At 44.1% G+C, this 19592-nt stretch overlaps 1 protein-coding gene across 9 annotated transcripts in view; it reads left to right on the top strand.

The window, feature by feature from the left end:
* Positions 1 to 19592, top strand: part of fray (oxidative stress responsive kinase frayed) — a 293102-nt gene that overhangs the window by 258191 nt on the left and 15319 nt on the right. For all 9 annotated transcript variants that reach the window (XM_075887521.1, XM_037429835.2, XM_037429832.2 and 6 more), the window contains exons 6-14: positions 1646 to 1701; positions 3158 to 3267; positions 4762 to 4863; positions 9974 to 10107; positions 12793 to 12841; positions 13527 to 13592; positions 14346 to 14456; positions 15459 to 15629; positions 17535 to 17653. In XM_075887521.1, the coding sequence (XP_075743636.1) occupies positions 1646 to 1701; positions 3158 to 3267; positions 4762 to 4863; positions 9974 to 10107; positions 12793 to 12841; positions 13527 to 13592; positions 14346 to 14456; positions 15459 to 15629; positions 17535 to 17653 (918 nt within the window). The remainder of the gene's footprint in view (positions 1 to 1645; positions 1702 to 3157; positions 3268 to 4761; positions 4864 to 9973; positions 10108 to 12792; positions 12842 to 13526; positions 13593 to 14345; positions 14457 to 15458; positions 15630 to 17534; positions 17654 to 19592) is intronic.

Below are 19592 nucleotides of genomic sequence, written 5' to 3'. Positions count from 1 at the left end.
CGGTGTTAATGCCTTTAATAATGTGGCGTATTTGGTCGTTCCGAGACATGCCGGTGTTAACGCGCTTGCATAGTGCAAGGACATCCTCAATATAAGAGGTGTAAGATTCACCCGGCAGCCGCGTACGTTCAGCGAGCTTCTTCTTTGCTGCCTCAGTGCGAACTCTAGGGGGACCAAATATTTGTCTACTTTGCTGCTCGAAAGTGTCCCAGTCGGGAAGATCCGGGTGGTGGTTCCAGAACCAAGTTTTCGCAACATCGGACAAGTAAAATGGGACGCTGCGCAAGTTCTGTAAATTGTCCCACCTGTTCAAATCGCTGACGAGGTCGTAGTTTTTGATCCAGTCTTTGACATCATCGCCTCGGAGACCGAAAAACACAGGTGGATCACGCAGGCAAATGTTGTTGGGCGGAGCGGGTGGCGGTGGCTGCAGTAGGACAGCGACGTTGGATGGGCCAGTGTTTTCTTGGGCCGCCATGGCTGGGGGTTGTATGCGACGACCCGAGCGGAGCTCCAGCGAGAACGGACGAGAGGGCTTGAGGGAACGAAAAACACCGTCCACCACTTATGAGGAACCGGTTTATTCAGCCAGGCTCGGGCTAAATCACACTGGTGATGATATTTACAGATGATGAAGACTGTACAGGTGATGATGATATCTAAAGAGAATGAAGAGTCATTCGCTAGTCGCGCTTACAATATATATATATACATATATATATATAATATATATATATATATATTATTTTTTTATTATGAATAGCCCACAAGCCCAGCCCCGCCGCGGTGGTCTGGTGGCTAAGGTACTCAGCTGTTGACTCACAGGTCGCAGGACCAAATCCCGGCTGCGGCGGCTGCATTTCCGATGGAGGCGGAAATGTTGTAGGCCCGTTTGCTCAGATTTGGGTGCACGTTAAAGAATCCCAGGTGGTCGAAGTTTCCGGAGCCCTCTACTACGGTGTCTCTCATAATCATATCGTGGTTTTGGAACGTGAAACCCCACAAATCAATCAATCAAAGCCCGCAAGCCCGACTGCATATGCTTCTTGAGACAATGTACAGAAAGATTGAGCTCAGGAAGGGACTTGAATAAGCTGTTTTTGTATCATGAACATTCACTCATTATCATGCACTGTCATACTATATTACACTGTGCTGTTTCACATTACAAACAGGTGATTTTTACAGGGACAGGGCCAACAGTATTATCATGTATCACTCGGTGCATTTTGCGAGGCACATTTTTTCAAGCTGCAATGTTCTGAATGGGATGATTATACTGTATAAATTGAAATACATTTTGCTGACATAAAGCCACATTAAATTGCATATTTTTTGCGAACCTTTGCACAGACTTATAGGGTATGACGCACTATTGATGCAATCTCCGGTACTTAAAGGTCTTGAGCAGCCCAGTTTGTATTTTAAGGAAAACTTAAACTAAGTTTATCTCTTTAGGCATTTAGCGTATGTATGCAGATTTTTTCCAACGACTGAGCACCTTCTGCGAGTTTGTGTTGTATGATGGTAAACTTAGTTTCTCATAGTGTATGAATTTAGCTTCCTAGAGACCATCGCTTGTTTTTGTATGCACTCCCATCTTTTTGAGAAGGCACGATTCACACACGCTTCGCTTTCTTTGCAGAGACATCAAGGCGGGAAACATTCTGCTCGGTGAGGATGGCGCTGTTCAGATTGCAGGTAAGCTCGTTTTATAAAGTGATATCTCTTATTACATTTTTCTTGTTTTGTGCCTGTTTTGAGCCTGAGTTTCTTGATGTTTGTTCACGGATGTGTGTTCCCGGAACGAAGCTCGACAATCGTCTTCTCGTCTGCTCCTTTATGTCACATAGCTTGGTACTTCACAGGCAGTTATTGTAATTATATTAAAATTATATTAACTTTAGAAGCCTACACCTGGCCTTATGAATTATGTGGGGATAGACAGACCTCTGAAGGTCCAGTGTAAATAAAGCTTTATTCGTGCACAACGTGTAAATCTGTATAACTTTGCTGCATGTTGTGGGAATAACTGTGTTTGTCTAGTTCCAAAGTGTGTTGCCATTTTTAGCACTTCATGTCCGTTTTTTTTTTCGTGTGTGTATGTGTTTGCTCGTTTTTAGCCTTGGAGGATACTTTTGCTGAACGAGTCACTCCACATGAGCTCTTCACTATTCGACCTTGGTCAGAGAATCGTGTTTCCGAGGAAGAGCGAGCCGCTCTTGATAACTTTGACAGCAGCAAGATTGATTGAGAGCGTGCTCAGCATCTTTGAGTGCTCGTGTACAGCGGACTTGTTGTCTAGCCTGGCTGAGCAGTGTGTAATTTTTGACTCGGTAATCGTATGAAGGGGCCATTGATTGCCGTAGCCATGTTATAAATATTGGTATAGTGCCATATTCACTCGACTCTAATGGGTACCTAGTTTTGGCTTGTTCAAAATGAAGATGGACCAGAATGTTATGTTAGTAGGTAATTGAAGCAAAGCTATTGAGTGCCGCTAGTTTGGATCAGACCCACAAAAAAGGGGGGGATGAATGCAATTTAGCTTCTCAGAATAGAAAGTTCTTCTTCTTGGTAGTTCCTTTTCTTTTGTGTTCCAGTTTTTATGCCTTTGCGATTGCTTCTGGGTAGGCCACAATTGCATGCCATTTCAAGGATAGTTAGCTTGAGAAGCTCGATTTATGTGGAGCTGCTCAAGAAAAATCTACAAGATTGCCTTCAAGGTTCAGATATTTTCCTGTTTTCGGTGTGTCTAAACTTTTTCTGGAGGCTTCGCTTTGTTTGCATCATTCATGGCCGCAGCTCTCGGTCAAGAGATGGGCAGCAGTTATCTTCAGCATGTAGAATGACTTGCCATTTAACACGAGCGCCTACAATAATTGATGGGGCCGAATTAATGAGGTTTTACCGTGTGTCCTTGAAGTTGTTTATACGTTAAATGAAACTGCTGATACATGCAGCAGATATTCTTTGCACTTGTTATTTCCACATTTAAGATATATGGTAATAAATATTGGCCAAGCCTTGGTCTGAAGCTCCTTTGCATGAATGTTATGGCAACATTTTCGTACTTCGGGCTTTAAAAGTTGTCACTAGCATCTTTGTACTCGTTTATGCAACCTGGAACTCTGGTCTCGTGTGAATGTTTTCTCAGACTTTGGTGTGAGCTCGTGGCTTGCGACTGGTGGCGACCTGTCGAGGCAAAAGTCCAGGCACACGTTTGTTGGCACGCCCTGCTGGATGGCACCTGAAGTCATGGAGCAGGTGAGGATCATCCACCTAGTTCTCACTGATGATTGGGGCCACTTGATCAATGATGCCGTTTTTGTGTCTGACGGCGTCTAGAAAAATGAACGTTGATGTCTGTACTACAAGTTGAAGGTATACTAAAGTGATGCAAAGAGTTTAGACAGTTAAAATATATGACTCGAAAACTGCACTCTCGTTGATACCATCATCACAGGTATAGATGAGTAAATACAGTTTAATTTTTAAACTTCACCCGAAACTTTCAGTGGTGGGGTCATGAATTTGTGTTGTTATTTTTTTCGTATTTTCGGGCTCAAAGAAATTTTCTGATGCTTAGAAGACAACATACTTCATTTTCGCTGATTAGAAACTATGTAGGCCATAGTAGACGCCACAAAAATCTGTGACGCCGCTGGATTTTTGTGAGAACTTGTAGGTGGCGTCGTGTTTTTTTTTTTTTTTTGCTGTTTTTCCACATTTTCTCGTTTACCAAGCGTCTTCTCATGACAAACGTGGCGTTTGTGGCACTGTTGTGAAAGACAAATTTACTAGTAGGGAATAAATCAATCGGCTTCCTCTTCAGCTTACGTTTAATGTGCACGGAATAAGAGGGAGGGCTTTGTGCTAAGGATGGGTAGTGTCGAGTGAGAAATTTGATGCCATAATTGGTGCTGAGAGTTGTGCGATGCAAAACGACTTGTACTGGGCACATTGCAAGTGCACTCTGCAAAGGTATTGCAAGACAAAACTGCTCGGCCAAATGACCCGAGCGCGTACACCAAAAATTCTCCGTGTAAAGAGAGGCTCAACAGATTAGGAAACCACGTTCCGTTTAGTAGGCATTCCGTTTACTGAGATTAACAGGGTTACAGGATTCAAGTTCGAATCGAAGCATACTAGAGGAAATTGGTAGATTTAAAGGGACAAAGGAGCAAAACAACTTTTTCCGTATTAGTAAAGTACAATTTTACAATCTCGAAAACGCCACTTTTATTGCAACACAAGGCTTAGTAAGCAAAGAAACGTGCGAAAAGAAAATGCGGGTGGCAACGCCACCTTGAGATTCCCACACCAGACACCGTGACGTAAGAAGCTTTGATAGCATCTGCTGGTTCTCGCGTAGCTTCCAATAGATAAAGTACATTATAATCTGTGGGTGCCATAGACTTCGCCTACAAATTTTCAGGAAATTGCATCAAGCCAGTCCCTCGAAAATACCATAAATATATTTGCAATTTCTTGCGTCACTCTCCTATATTTCGGTGCGAAATTTAAACTTAAAACTTCAACCTTGATTTTCTCCGTTAAAAATGAACTTACGATAGGGAAACATATGTCATCAGAGTTCTCACAGTGCAGTTTATCATTCTAAATCAAGTCACTGTTCCACTTTAGTGTCCCTCTAAGCGGCAATTTCATTCAAGAGATTTACGTCAACTGCGAGTCTACTGTACTTTAGTTTCGAGTATTTCGTGTACTGATTATCTTGTGGTGCATTCTGTTTAACAGGTTACAGGGTACGATTTCAAGGCTGACATTTGGAGCTTTGGGATCACAGCCATCGAGCTGGTGACGGGCACGGCACCATATCACAAGTATCCTCCCATGAAGGCAAGCAGAGCAGAGTTTGCTTGTGTTATCATTTTCCAGTTAATGCATTCCAGCAGCATCAGCTCTTTTGTCAAAGACCAAACATGCATTTCTCGTCATCTTAATCAACCGTACTAGCTTACCAGCTAGATTTGATTTGGTGCACATTAAGGGGAGATGCGGGTCGAAAAATCGCGTTTTTTGCGAAAATTTCCACTTTTGAGATATTGCTTCTAAAATCACTTTTGATCATTCAACTATCATTTCCCCAAAGGTCATAGCTGAATTCAAACGAGAAAGTGGTAAAAAGTCGATCTGCGCTAGTGAAGGTAGCTGCCGAAGTCGCGAATTCACGCATCCGACGGCTATTTTTGAAAATCCGCCACTCGGCAACACGATGACGTCCGCCATCGGGGTTTGTTCGGTGGTGTAGATCAAGGCTCCTTCTAGTGTACAGGCGTCCCCCTAGTTTCGTATTTTAGTGAGGAATTTCACAAAACAGTCGTTTCCAAGTCGGTTTGCAGCCAAGCTGCAGCCGCTTCGCGCATCTCTACCGGTCACATGGTACGCTACCGAGGCCGCCATTGGCTACATCTGATCGGCCTCGCTCGCTGAGCGCTTGCGACGATCGGCACTTGCCGTGCGTTTCTACGTTTTTCCGAGTTCACCATGGATAACTCGAAAAAGCGAGACTTCCGAGCACGAAAGTTTGCAAGCAAGAACAAGTACCAAGGGCGTCGACGTAAACCGAAGCGCAAAGCAGCGGTAGAAGAATGCGAGCCGCGGGCCACTAGGCCTAATCAAGGCAGCGGGGATACGGCGGCTTGCGGGAACTTTGACGAAATCGACGCCGCGATCAAGTTCATCAGCGCATCAGAAAAAAAGATTGAACAGTTCGAAAGCGAAAGAACGAAGAGTGTTTGTGGCTCTGTGAGCGGAGTATTTTGTGACATCGGCGCACTGACATCGATGGTAAGCCGTGCTGTTTGTCCAACATGCCACACCGCTGGACTCGTCGTTCGCGACACCGCAAGTAAACGTAAGGGCCTCTCTTCGTTCCTCGAGCTGCACTGTGATAACAGTGAGTGTCCTGAGTCAGTGGTTTCTGCCGCGCATAGTTCGCGGCGTGTTCTGCCGGAAAGACAGCCCACCGATGCCGGTGATGACTGGAGCTACCGAAGCGGCAGCTCGCGTGACAGCTTCGCTGTCAATGTGAAGGTAGTTGTGGCTGCGCGTGCAATAGGCATTGGGCATGAACAGCTGTCGCGTTTTTGCGCTATTCTTGGACTGCCAATACCTATGCATCATAAGACTTTTATTGCAATTGGCAAAAAAGTTCATGCTGCAGCTACCAAAGCTGTGCAAGAAAACCTGGCAAAAGCGCGGATGATAACTAAAGAGAAAGTGGATGGGGCTGATGTTGCTGTCATGTATGATGGCACATGGCAAAAAAGAGGGCACAAGAGCCACAATGGCATCGGCACTGCTGTGTCTGTGGACACTGGTTTGTGCCTAGATTTTGAAGTGCTATCGAATTACTGCCTTGCCTGTAGCCGGCACCAGGACTTGGGTGATGAGGAAGAAATATGGCAAGCATTCCACACACCTGTCTGCGAAAAAAATACAGAGTGCTCCTCTCATGCCATGGAGACTGAGGCAGCTTTGCGCATATGGGGCAGGACATCCTCATACACAACACCATTGCGCTTCACCAAGTTCCTCAGTGATGGGGACAGCAAAGCTTATACCGCTGTCGCTGAGGCCAAGGTATATGGTGAAGCTGTTGTGGACAAGGAGGAGTGCACAAACCATGTGGCCAAGCGTCTAGGCACTGCACTTCGGAAACTGCCAACAAGACTTCCACGAGGGGAAAAGCTGACAGATGGCACAATTCAGAAGCTGCAGAACTATTACCGTATTGCAATCACAAACAACAGAGGTGATATTCTGAAAATGCATCGTGCCATCTGGGCCTCATATTTCCATTCATCATCGAGCAACACAGCAGGCAGCCACCGATACTGTCCAGAAGGGGCGACTTCCTGGTGCAAGCATAGGCGAGCTGAAGCGCTTGGGGAGGCCCCACCCGACCACACACCAATCTTGACCAAGGCTTGGCTGTGCTTCCCATTTACAAGCGGCTCACAGATGAAAAGTTGCTGGTGCGTTGTATCCAAGGGAAGACCCAAAACGCTGCAGAATCTTTGAACAGCAAAATCTGGTTGTTGTGTCCGAAGACTAAGTTTGCCTCCCGGACAACAGTGGAAACTGCAGCTGCTATGGCCGTGTTGTGGTTCAATAAAGGACATTCAAGCTTTGAACACGTGCTAGAGGAGCTTGGTGTAGTCCCACCAGATCAACTGATCACCCTGGGCCAATCCCGCGACCAGAGGAGAATCGAAAGAATGTCTGCGTGTGAAACAGCCGAGGCAAGGGCCCATCGGCGGAACGTGGCAAAGAAAGCGCGCCTTGATGACTCCCTTCTCAAGCGGCGAGAAGGATCCACATATGGAGCAGGACAATTTTAGGTGCTCTAGCTGTGTCCCTTCTATGATATCACCAAGTTTTGTGCAAATCGCACTGTGTAATCATGAGTAAACATATTTACAACTTTCAAATGCATTTTTCTCGATTTCCATTTTGAGGTAATTCTCTCATCTTGTGCACAATCTTTTTTAGGCATAAAATAGTCCTATCTTGATGAAATTTTGCACAGAGCTTAATCAGCCACTCTAGAATACAAGTATCTACTTTAGGTTGCATTATACATCACAGATTTTTTGTTACACAACTTGATACACTGATAGAGAGATGTAAAATATGCATTTAGTACTTTTAATTTTTTTTTTTTAATGTAGCAAATAAATTTTCTGTTTGAGGTACTTTTCTGTATTGTACTGCTCAAGTGCAGCAGAATGAGCCATTTTGCAATTCTGTGTGAAAATTTTTAGTAAGCTTTATTATGTGCACAAAAAACACTATATTTTGATATCAAAGTTGTAGTAACTCCGGAACTACTATAGCTATCAAACAAATAATTGCAGTTATGAAATCAGCACTGCAAGCTTTACTAACACCTAAAATTTCAAGGAGCTGGGTTATGAAATAAAAAAAAAACCTTTTTCGAGTAGCATCTCCCCTTAAAGGTGGTAAAAGGCAGTCCGTGGTCCGCACCCTCGCATGATTTGCGCACCCCTAATATTTTGTCAGCTTTATGAGAAAAAAAGCATTTACTCATAAATTTAGCGCACTCATACTCATAAATTTAGCCAGCTTGCCGGCGCACGCACAAAGAGACTTTAGACCTTTGGATTCTTCGGATGGGCGCACCAGGCGCGTCCTTCACCGATCAGACGAGCGCTGCCAAATGGCCTGCGAGTGCAAAGTCCCTCCTTCCAAGGACTTCCCCCGAACTAGGTGCCCTTGAGTACCTTGTTTGAACACTCAAACTTGTTGATAGTTTGCCAGAACTGCTCGAGCATTTGTCCCCCTCTATCTCTCCATCTCTACTACCGTGAGAATGCTTGCTTACATCACGGCATGGACAACTTTTGGCACTGAAAGCGTGCGAGGGCCTGTTTCGGCCTGTCGCGCCGACTGTTCCCCTCGTTCTCAGCATACGCGCAGCAACGCATGCTTCGTTGGTTTCGGAAGTTTAGGTTTTGTTATCCATCTCACGTTTTGTAGTGTTCTCTTGCAATGTGCTACAGTAGTTATGTATACGGCAAAATTCAAGCTCTCTTTTGTAAGTTTACCGAAGAAAGATAGAATCGTGCCACCATCAAGCACCCCAGCGTTAAGTTCAATGTGTGATGATCGGCGCAATCAGTATGGGAGATAGCGAAGGAGTGCATGCTTGCTAATACAAGTTTCCTGCCGCCGAAGAAGGCCGTTTGAATTATGTGCGAATGCTTAGGTCCTCCGGTATAGCCGCGTCATGAGACCTAGTTTCTCCCAGCATTGTCGAGAAGAGCTTGAAGAAGAGAAAATGGTACATTTAAAGGTATTAGAGAGAACCGAGGGCAATGCGCTTTGCGTGTGTGGTGACAGCGGCCGCGACGATGATTCTCAATCGGACCTCTCGATCAGACCTCTCAATCAGTGATTCCAACTAGACCATGTGTGACCAAAGCTGACTGGTTAAAGTACGTGCTGATTCTGTTAAAGAAACAAGTACCCTTCATTCGTGCTCCATTTTATTTTATTTTAATGTATATACTGCACCCGTTAGAACTATAGCACATTATTTCGCATGCGTTCAAGAAATCTCCGCATAATTTGCGCACCCCCGTCTCGGAGCCCTAAAATCGCGAAAAGAAAGTGGACGAATTATGCAAGTAAATACGCCAATTACATTGGTTGTGTGACACATAGGGCGCCAGAAATAAATTTCTTCTTACCTTGCCTGAAATGCTGCTGGTGTACCCCAAAAAGTTTATTTTTTTTATGTAAGGCTTCTCTCGATTGTGTGCTCTATTGGAGAAGGTATTTTGCAACTTTGCTATTTGCTCCTGGTGCTATTTTCTGTTAGACTATATTATTTTTTGATGCCCTGAGCATTTTATCCAGTGGTGTTGCCTTTGACACCTTGAAGTGATTGTTACTTAATTTTATTCAAAGCACATTGACACCAATGTTTTAGCCAGTGTTGTTGCCTTTAGTCCTCGTCAATCTACTGATCTACTGATTAGTTTGATCGCCAATCTACTGATTAGTTGTGGCCCCGCCGCGGTGGTCTAGTGTCTAAGGTACTCGGCTGCTGACCCGCAGGTCGCGGGTCCGATTCCCGGCTGCGGCGGCTGCATTTCCGATGGAGGCGGAAATGTTGTAGGCCCGTGTACTCAGATTTGGGCGCACGTTAAAGAACCCCAGGTGGTCGAAATTTCCGGAGCCCTCCACTACGGCGTCTCTCATAATCATATAGTGGTTTTGGGACGTTAAACCCCACAAATCAATCAATCAATCAACTGATTAGTTGTATTCTCAATGAAGTTTGCCTATAGTAACCATGACTGTGTTGCGCATTGCATTAGTGTCGTTTTCAGTGTTGAAGATACAAAACAAAAACACAATTCTAGACATGATTGGACCACCTGACCGGCACTTCCATTTTCATTTCTTGCCTGTGTAGGTGCTAATGCTGACGCTTCAGAATGACCCTCCCACGTTGGAAATGGTCGGCGAAGACAAGGACCAGTACAAAAACTACGGCAAGTCAATCCGCAAGATGATTAGCGAGTGCCTGCAGAAAGACCCCACCAAGAGGTATGCCCGTTCATTGGTGTTGTGTCTGCCGTTGCAATAGAGAACAACGTGGCATGTTGAGACAATGAAATAAATGACCGAAGGCCTCAAGTGCTTAGCTGACTGAAAAGATATTGCATCCTTTTTACATAAGTTTCTGTGATTAGATAAGACAACATGGCACCTTATTGACTGAAAAATCAAGTTAATGACTCTAGTTTAACTGGCAAATGAAAGGTTCCTTTTGCAAGGACAGGATGCAAGAATGATCGAAATGTAAGATATGCGGCTAAATAAAAAATTTAAAATATACCTGCATATTTCATCAGTAAATATGGTGCGATCAATTAAAATATGGTTAGAGTAAGGGATTTTTGTTTAGTGCCGTCATTGCACACCGGGTTTGGGCCCCCCAAACAAGAAAGGGCCAAATATACCGTATTCACTCGCATAATGGTAGCATCCCCAGTGCGGTTGTGAGAAATCAGATTTTTTTATTTCCCTGCATAATAGGCGCACCCCGAACTTAGCTGTGATCAGTAGTTCTGTAATATCAGCACGGTTGCTATTTGAGGCCCTCTTACGTTAACTGAAGCAAGGAAAAAGAAAACAAAAAAATAATCCCGTATCTGCATGTTTCATTGCAAATGTCATCGAAAGACTATCGTCTCGTCTAGAGAGAGTGAATAAAATGTTTATTTGATGATCTGCGCGAGGAAATCAATTAATGGGGTTCTGGAGGTGCTGCATGAGACATGTGCACCATCTAGCAGTAATCTTGGAAAACGAAGGGATGCTCTTCAATAAAGCGAGCGCACCACCTTGGAGGCCATAATTTGTAGAATGCAATGCCGCTGGTAGGTGGCAGCATCGTATCGTCTTGGAAGTGCAAAAAACGCCCGCCTTTTCATGCATAGTGTCCCACTGTCAGCACAGCGTAATAAACTCTACAGTCCTCAAAATTACTTATGTATGCCGTTTCTAGTATAATGAAAAACACACTGCAGAATATTGACAGGTTGATATTCTGCCTATTCGCTTTTTAATCAGCTATACGCACAAGTAAGAACTTGGAAACCAGATCAAGATTGGTGGGGCATTTAGGAAGTAGTTGAACTTTAGTCCGGTAGCTGAATATTTTCGGTTGATAGACGGACAAGTCGACCGACAGACACAGAGACAGACCAAAATTTTTGCGTTGAAGTATCCCAAGGGAGGTCCCGCCTGCGGTTTTTACCTTGGGACCTCCCAGTGAATCTGTACCCATGCACTTTTTCATGTTCGCGCTTGATGAATAAAATTCAAAAAGACAATCGTCTTTAAAAATGACAACGGCAGCGCTGTGCCAGTTCGCGGGCTTGCTGAGTGAGGAAGAAGGGCGGTTGCCTGGGCGTCGGAGTAACCTTTGCACCAATGCACGGACGTAGCTCCAGCCGCTGTAGCCAGCCGCGCACACTCTGTATGAAACGTCCGACCACGTTCTCGTCAAGTGCACCTTGAGTTTCCTGTCGGAAGAAAAACGTCTATCGTGTTTGATACCTTGTTCGCAAGTTTAAACGCTTTCGGCTTTCCGACACGAATTTTTGCCTTTCCTGCCACTACACGTACTTGCACGAGCTCGACCTACTTTTGTCGCTGTTGATTTTCTGTCAACGCAAGTCTTTTTTCATTGGCAACGCGGGTCTTTCTATGTAAATTTAGAAATTTGAATGCATCGCCTACCTCAATTCTTGGACACGCAATACTGCATTCTCAACATGTTTTGCACTTGTGTAGCCTATGAGAAAGGCTGTTTCGGCTTATGCTGTAGTTGTAAATAAAATTTTCGGAAATTTCACCCCGCGTAATAGGCGCGCCCCGAACTTGGAGCCATATTTTCTGGAAAAAATATGTGCCTATTAGGCGGGTAAACGCTGTAAATGACACAGTGTTAGCAGGTGTGCCGGCAACATAATAGTGAGAGGATAAATATTTGTTGCATCTGTTAACTCTAGAGTCATGGACAGATTAAGTGTTAACTAGAAATTACACTTTGTAGTAGCTCCTGCAAGTGATAACTTCAGAGCACAAACTTGCATGAGTAATTACATGGTCTCAAAAGATTCCTTTGCCCCCACTCTGCGTTGAGTATGCAAGACAAAATAGCTCCGACATCTAGCGTGTCAGCCAAAACAAAAATGAAAGAATAGCCCTTAAAACGTTCATATTGGCCTTAGATCTTTTTAAACTACATCTTATTTTATGGACTTTCGGCCTTTATTTCGGAACTTTCTCAAACTTAAAATACATAGTCTCACTCAGTTGATGCTGTGAAATGCATTCCAATTCTACACAAGTGCCCAGTCAAAGCAACATTATTAAACATGTGCTGAACAAACACCTGCTTACAATACGCTTAACATGATCGCGAATTGAAGTCCAACTTCACTTTCATTATGTTGATATATTGATCAAACGACTGTTAAGAAAGGGGGTGAAAGAAAAAAAAAAGCAGTTATTTTGAATGGCTGTGCTGGGGCACAGCCTTTAAGTAAAAAAATTAATTTTGGAGCAGTAGGGCCACATGATCAAATGGTTGACTGGATAAGGCCACTAAGTGGCTCTAAATAATGTATGCTGGACAACAACACCGTGATCTACGGATTACACATTTTTATAGGAGCGGTAAATGCAAACATTGATGGCTGCAATGTTTTGTCATTGCAGGCCTACTGCTACAGAGTTGCTGAAGCACCAGTTTTTCAAGAAGGCAAAGGTACGTGGGCAAAAAAATTTCCAGCTGCAATCAATTTTGTAATTTTCTCATATGTGCTACAGTGCTAGTAGCAAGTCTTTTTTACGAAATGTAAAAATTCAACTGGTGCCTATACACCTGTTTTGCTTCTGTTGGAGGTGAAAGTCACTACGCATACTAAGTACATTACTAGCACTCAGTTTGCACAATAAAATGCCACATTGTACTTTTAGGCTATGGCTTTTACAATCAGTCTGTGACAACTGGTATCGAAGTTAAACAAATATATAGATTATAAAGCGAGTGTACTAGTACCTCCACATTTTGAAAAGCTTTTGAAAGAACCTTTGCATCTTTGTAATAACTAGTGCACATGCTTTAGCTTGGAAGAAAGAAATATGTACGAGAACTATTGACTTGAAATTGGGAGTTCGATAGGACAAATGACTGAGGTGGATCGACTGGGGTTGTTTGTCTCAACATCATTAATAGGCTTCATTCACTTTGCACCCGTATACACATCGCCATAACCAAACTAATGACGTATTTTAATAAACATTTGCTGTTGGCATTGCCAATGTGTCAATGACATCATGCTGGTCACACTGTGGATTAAAAATCATCTAGTATGTAAAGCACCAGTGTTATGGCATATACCGTTATCATCAAGTCTCAATGTCTCTGTTGCACTGTTTTTATTTTTTAGGACAAGAAGTACCTGATGCAGACATTATTGACTTGTGCTCCCACAATAGAGGCTCGAGCGCAGAAGGTGAGTCAAAGCCCGAGGACTTTCCAACGACAAGTTCATCGACGAATGATGGAAAAATAATGTTTCGCAAGGATTTTCAGTTCATTAGTTGTTTGCATTGCGTGAAAACAGCCTTTAGTAGTGCAGGGCTTGGTCTTGAAATGAAACTGTGTGCTATTTCCATGAAGATACAGCTGAAGTATTTCTATAAAGTGTACAGGGATTTTAACAGAATTACAAAGAAAGTCTAACATTGTCTAAGTTGTTTTGATGCACCTAATGTTTCGTGACAAAAATATTGTTTTGCACCTTTAACATAGCACGGATTGTTGCGCGAGTTGCATTGCTCGTAGCAAGAATGGTGAGTTGGCGGGTGGGTGCATGTTCTTTATGAAAATTCAATAAAGGATATCGGAAGTTGGTGTATAGGATTTGCACTACATGTCAACCCAGTTACGTGCCAGGTTGTGACAGCCATTTCAAGAAAATTGGCACGTCGCGCTTTGTTTTGTTCACGTCCCATACATATATTTTCTTTTGTTTTGCTTTGTTTTGCACTTCTTTAATTGCAATTGCTCTTTCGTCTACAATTGTAGGGGTACAAGCAGCTACACTAGTTTGAGGAGTCGTTGCTGGCTAATGCATCGTCCCATCCCAGACGAGCAGATCGCTACTGTTAGACTTTTGACTGGTTTGCTGTGGCTTCTTTTGTGCACAGAAGGCTTGGCATGTAAGGCGGTCTTGCACATTTCATTTGTCGAATGCACTTTGCAGCTTAAGAACAGTAAACGAGTTCCTGGCACAAGCGGCCGGCTGCACCGGACAGATACGGGTGACTGGGTCTGGTCAGATGGAGAAGACGACGAAGACTCTCCGGACGAGAGGGTGCGTCTTCTTAGAAAGTGGATTCTGATTATGAAGCAGGAGTCTCAGCACCATGGAAAAGTAGTGGCTATAGCTACACTGAGGCTTATAGCACTTAAAAAAAAAAACAAAAAAAAGGCATGACTAAGATTAAGTATGAGATTCCTACAAGCCCAAAACACTAGTTTACTAGGTTAGCTGCAGCCATTGCCCATACACTAAATGTGCAACTTCAATTGTAGCCTTCTGGGTTTATCCTTATTAATGCCTTTACTATCATTTTGCAGTGTGTGGCCAACTATAGAGGCACCATATTCCCATTCATTTTGTGCCTCATGTTACTAGAACGTTGACAATACTTGTCAATGCTACTGCCACTCCCTGCCTGCTCCTTTGCTTCTGCACGATATGCAAATAAAATAAAAAGGCTGGCATAACTGTATGCGCTATAAACTGTTACAAGCTATTAGAACATTATGACTTTTAAATGATCCCTGGATAAGACGTTAATGAGTTGGCATTTTAAAAAAATCACGAAAAAACATAGGGAAGGGTTGTGCACTATTTCAAAGCTAATGTCATTTTTTTTTCCCCGAAGCTGCACTTAAATTTCTAGCAGGATGTCGAGCTCATGTCCTCCTGAATCACGCTTCTCAGAATAAGTTTGAGTATGGTGGTCTCTCCGAAATTTGTGTTTCAATGCACTTGCAAATCGAGCATTAACTGAACTTAAAGTTCTTGCTCTTGCCATGACATTATTCCAGCTGGTGTGGAATGCAAAAACACTTCCCTTAAAATGTACATTACGAAACATAAGATATGGCTGGAGTGGGTCATTGCCCCTTTTGAGTGTTTTTTTTTTCATTGTTGTTAAAATAAAGATCGTGACTAGAGACGCCTGTAGGAACTGTTTTGACATTTGTCGCATTGTGAAGGGTCCAATCCACTGCAGTGAGCGACTTTATGTCGCTGCAGTGCGTTTGCATTGTCGTAAATTGGGGCTGTCCACCGCCACCGTCACAGGACCTGGCAGCGCGAGACGAGGCCATCCTGAAGGCGAACCAGTCGACGAGTTCTTCGGACAGTGCCATTGACAATGCCTTGCCTGTCGACCACGAGACGACCACATCCGGTACCTCCTCTGGATCAACGTCGGGAGTACCTGCACCAAGCAATCTCATTCCCACACAACCGGTATGCATTGCTTGGTTCCGTCTTGAACACAGCACAGCACACTCCCAAGGCCCATTGTAAATTTAGGGTCATGAATTTTCGGAAATGTATTTTTTTTTTTTCAGTGCAAAGAGGAAAAGTGTCGCATAGTTTTTCTGTATCTCAGTTGCTTGGCCACAGCACGTTTTCCAATATATAGGAAATTTAAGCTCTAGACGGCTTCCTCATGAACAGCGGGTACAGCACACACACTAATTTGAGGGGCCTTTTTCTATGTTTTTTTAGTTCTGATGCACACAAAAAATAATATGTAAGTACGCATTAACACATGCAATTCTTTATATAAAATTTGACCTACTTTCTAGGTGGCAGCCGTAAGAGTTGCCTGTGCTCAACATGCTTGTGCTTCCACAAGCTTGTGCTTTTGTGGAAGCAAAAGTGCTTCAAAGGAGGAGGAAAGCACTTTGAAAGTTGTGCACTGTGTTTCATTTTTTGACATATCGAACAAATTTCCCATTGCTGGGCCTCTGGAGGATATGTAAGCGGTTAGGCCACAATTAGAAGAAATTGTTTGCGCCAAAACGTAAGCACAGCACTTTTTATCGAGGGAGCAATGTGTGTTCAGCAATCTTTCATATGTGTGCTATACAATCCAGAGGCAGCACCCTGCATACGTTCGGTTAATTTCTGTGCAGTCAGATGCTACTACAAATGCAGTAGCTCACATTTGCTCTCCCAGTAACCTAACCTAACCCAAACCAACCTAACCTAACGTAATCCCACTACAGGAAGAGCACGAGTAATGACTAGAAAGGGGTGTGGCTAAGTAGTTGAATGCAGTGGTGTACAGCAATCTGTTTCAGTGGACACATTTGAAACTTCTTATGTTAAGCTATCATTAATGAGCTATGCTATTATGCTGAGTGCATACATCATTTTTTTAATGATATGAAGGACCTACACTGCTTACTCAATGTATTTGTAAGCTATGGTCGAAATAGCTTAAGGGGTTACCTATACGAAGAGCAGAGTCTGAGCAATAATGTAGTTAGCAAAAGCATTAATGAGCATTAAGTAGAATGAACTGTGCATGCCTAGTGTGAAATGATGCTAAAAAAAATGTTTGCCTGTTCCGTATTTTTTATTCTGTATTACATGCACCAACTAGTCAACCTGTCACTGTTAGACTAGTCATTTTTATTCGAGTGTCATGAGGCTAAAAAATGCTTAAACCTCTTAGATCTATCATAAAGAAAAATGTGAAGTCTAGCCAGATTAAAACATCAGTACAGTAGACTCTCAGTAAGAGGAGATCTGTTTAACGGAACTGCTGCTTAAATGGAACAAATGCTTCTGACAGGATTGGTTTCGTTCTTGCATTGTGTGTCCCTTTTCATCTCTCAGTAAACGGAACTCCTGTTAAGTGGAACATATTTTACTTGTCCCTTGAAGTTCTGTTTAATGAGAGTCAACTGTACTCCGTAATAATGAATTCGAGATCCATAGCAAAAATGGAGCTTCTTTAGGACACTTTAGGACAGAAAAGGTTATTTCTAATTACTATAGCAACTGCCATGTGACAGAAAGTCCGAATGTTTGTGCCTCTACGGTGCACCTGACCAGTGTTCGGGTGCATGTGAAACTTGAGTGCTTTACTCTGTTCGCTAGTGATCTACCTTCACCACGTTGCTCAGTCGTTTCTTGTTTCCTGCAAGGCACCAGTAGCTTGTTCTGTAGTCCCCCCAATCATTCACCAGCGCTTGCAGTTGACTGGCTGATTGTGCCTCACAAGCAGGCCATAAAGTATGCTAATAGGCTTTTAGGAGAATGCCCTGCAAGTATATAAACAGCTTTATTCTGTTATAGTCTAACTTTAACGCCTCCTTTATGTAGGAACATCTGCGACGAAACATGTTCTTATTACAGCCACCATCAGTGCCTGAATCCAATGCGCACAGTGAGGCACCTCAGCAGCAACCTCCTCCGCAGCCTTCTGCGGCCGTAATCTCAACTCCTGGGACCATCAACCTTGTCCTCAGGATAAGGTCAGTAGAAAAACACAGTGATCCCATTTATTGCATCTCTATTCTTGGTTTCGTGCCAGTCAATGCAAATTGGTGGCCAAAGTTGTTGTTGTCAAGCGTTTGGGAGATCCCAGTTGCAGGAATGATGGGAATTGAACTGCTCCCATGAATTCCTTTTTTTTCTTGTGTGTGTGTGTGTGTGTGTGTGTGTGTGTGTGTGTGTGTGTGTGTGTGTGTGTGTGTGTGTGTGTGTGGTGAGAGAGAGAGAGAGAGAGATCACAACAAAAGCAGCTTTTGGCATCATAGTTGTCCGCCACCTCCGCTGCTGCCTGTACCCACCACCGCACAAAGTAACGAGAGAAAAAAATAAGATAAAATATCCAGGATGAATGATGTGCACTGTTAAGGGTTAAAAGGAAGGTCGCTGATGTCGTCCCACCACTGCCACCAGTTGTTGCGAATGGGGGTCTACCCGGTCTCTTGTGGTAGCGTGGTGTAACCGGGTGGAGGAAACGAATGCTGACCAGAAGAGGATACGAAAAACAAACAGGTTTATGGAACTATTTACACATATTTACAGCAAACAAAGATTAGGAGTTTTACAAACCACGAGCATGGTGGTTGAACCATTACATGGTTCAGAGTGACGTCCAGCACTCTGCGGCGTCGTTTTAAGCCCTGTCGGGTTCCTCCTCTTTGAGTGGAACACCAATCACACCTACACAACAGGTGAGGGGGACAGCATGCACGGTCCACGTGAACGTCCATTATTGAGCCGTGACCGCTGCACTGTGAGGTGGCGCCAGTGGGGCTCTTCCTCGTCGTGTGTGTGCCGCTAGTCGAGAGGTCCCAAGATCCTGACAGCATACATGAAAGGGTCCGCCGATCTGTTCGCTCAATTAGCGGGGCGATTTGCGGCGGCCACCACGGTTTCTTCCAAGGAAGATGCTGTCTTTGTTGTCCTCTCTCGAACGATTTACGACGTCATGGCGACACGACGTCTCATCCTCCGGCTAGCAGGGACAATGCCTGACGGGCATAGGCAGCCAGCCGGTCGGCTACTTGATTGAGGATTAAAAGAGCGCCGCTCCCCCGTCAGCTCTGGCGCCGGCCACAACAGCTTCCCCCTCGCCAGGTGAGTCGCAGAGGTCATCAGGCACCGCTGCTGCTCGAAGGGACGACGAAAGGGTCCGTAGTTGAAAGTCAGGAACTCGCCTTCGCTTGCCGCATGGTCTGGGTAATTGCCGAAATCTTCGACAGCGTCTCGCAGAGTGGGCGCCGAAGGGGTTGAGAGCCCCCCCAGTAGACCGGCTTACGCACCGCGGCGTCTGCCCAGACGAATCGCCGGGCCAAACGTAACAGCTCCTCCGCCGCCCGGAAAATCTCGGCTGGCCAGCGCTCCCAACCGCTGGGCACGAAGAAAATGGCTGGTGACGAGGACGATGGCCTAGCTTTGACCCTCCAGCTGCGAACTCCTAACCAACTCCCAAACCAGCTCACAATGATCGACAACAGCAAGGCTAACCCCACAACACAATACCATGCTGCAGTCAAGCACATTGGACCTGCTTAAAACCCTCCAGATTTCGCAAAAAAGACAAACAAAAGAAAAACCTGTACGCTAAAATTTTGAGACAATTTTGTGCCGCCAAAGTTACAACAATCATGGACGTGGAGATGCTTACCAAAGATGGATCAAATTGCCGTGTGAGAAAAGCACACAAAGGCAAATACAATTTGGCCCCACATAACCGTAATCCCATTCTTCAAAACTAGCTTTTTCCTGCCATCCGCAATACTATGTTGTAACTAACATCTAACTTCATGACTAATTTCATGAAAGGCAACTACCTAAATTCCACACAAATGCAGCCTGAACCTACAAAAGGTATCTGGGCGCCTTTTTTTTTTTTTTTCATTACATACTTGTAAGGCGTAGTCGTGACTACCTACTTGTAGG

This window comes from Rhipicephalus microplus, chromosome 1, assembly GCF_043290135.1.
Source record: "Rhipicephalus microplus isolate Deutch F79 chromosome 1, USDA_Rmic, whole genome shotgun sequence".
Classification (NCBI taxonomy): domain Eukaryota; kingdom Metazoa; phylum Arthropoda; class Arachnida; order Ixodida; family Ixodidae; genus Rhipicephalus; species Rhipicephalus microplus.
The sequence above is the reverse complement of the archived record's forward strand: the minus strand, read 5'-3'. Positions and strand labels throughout refer to the sequence as shown.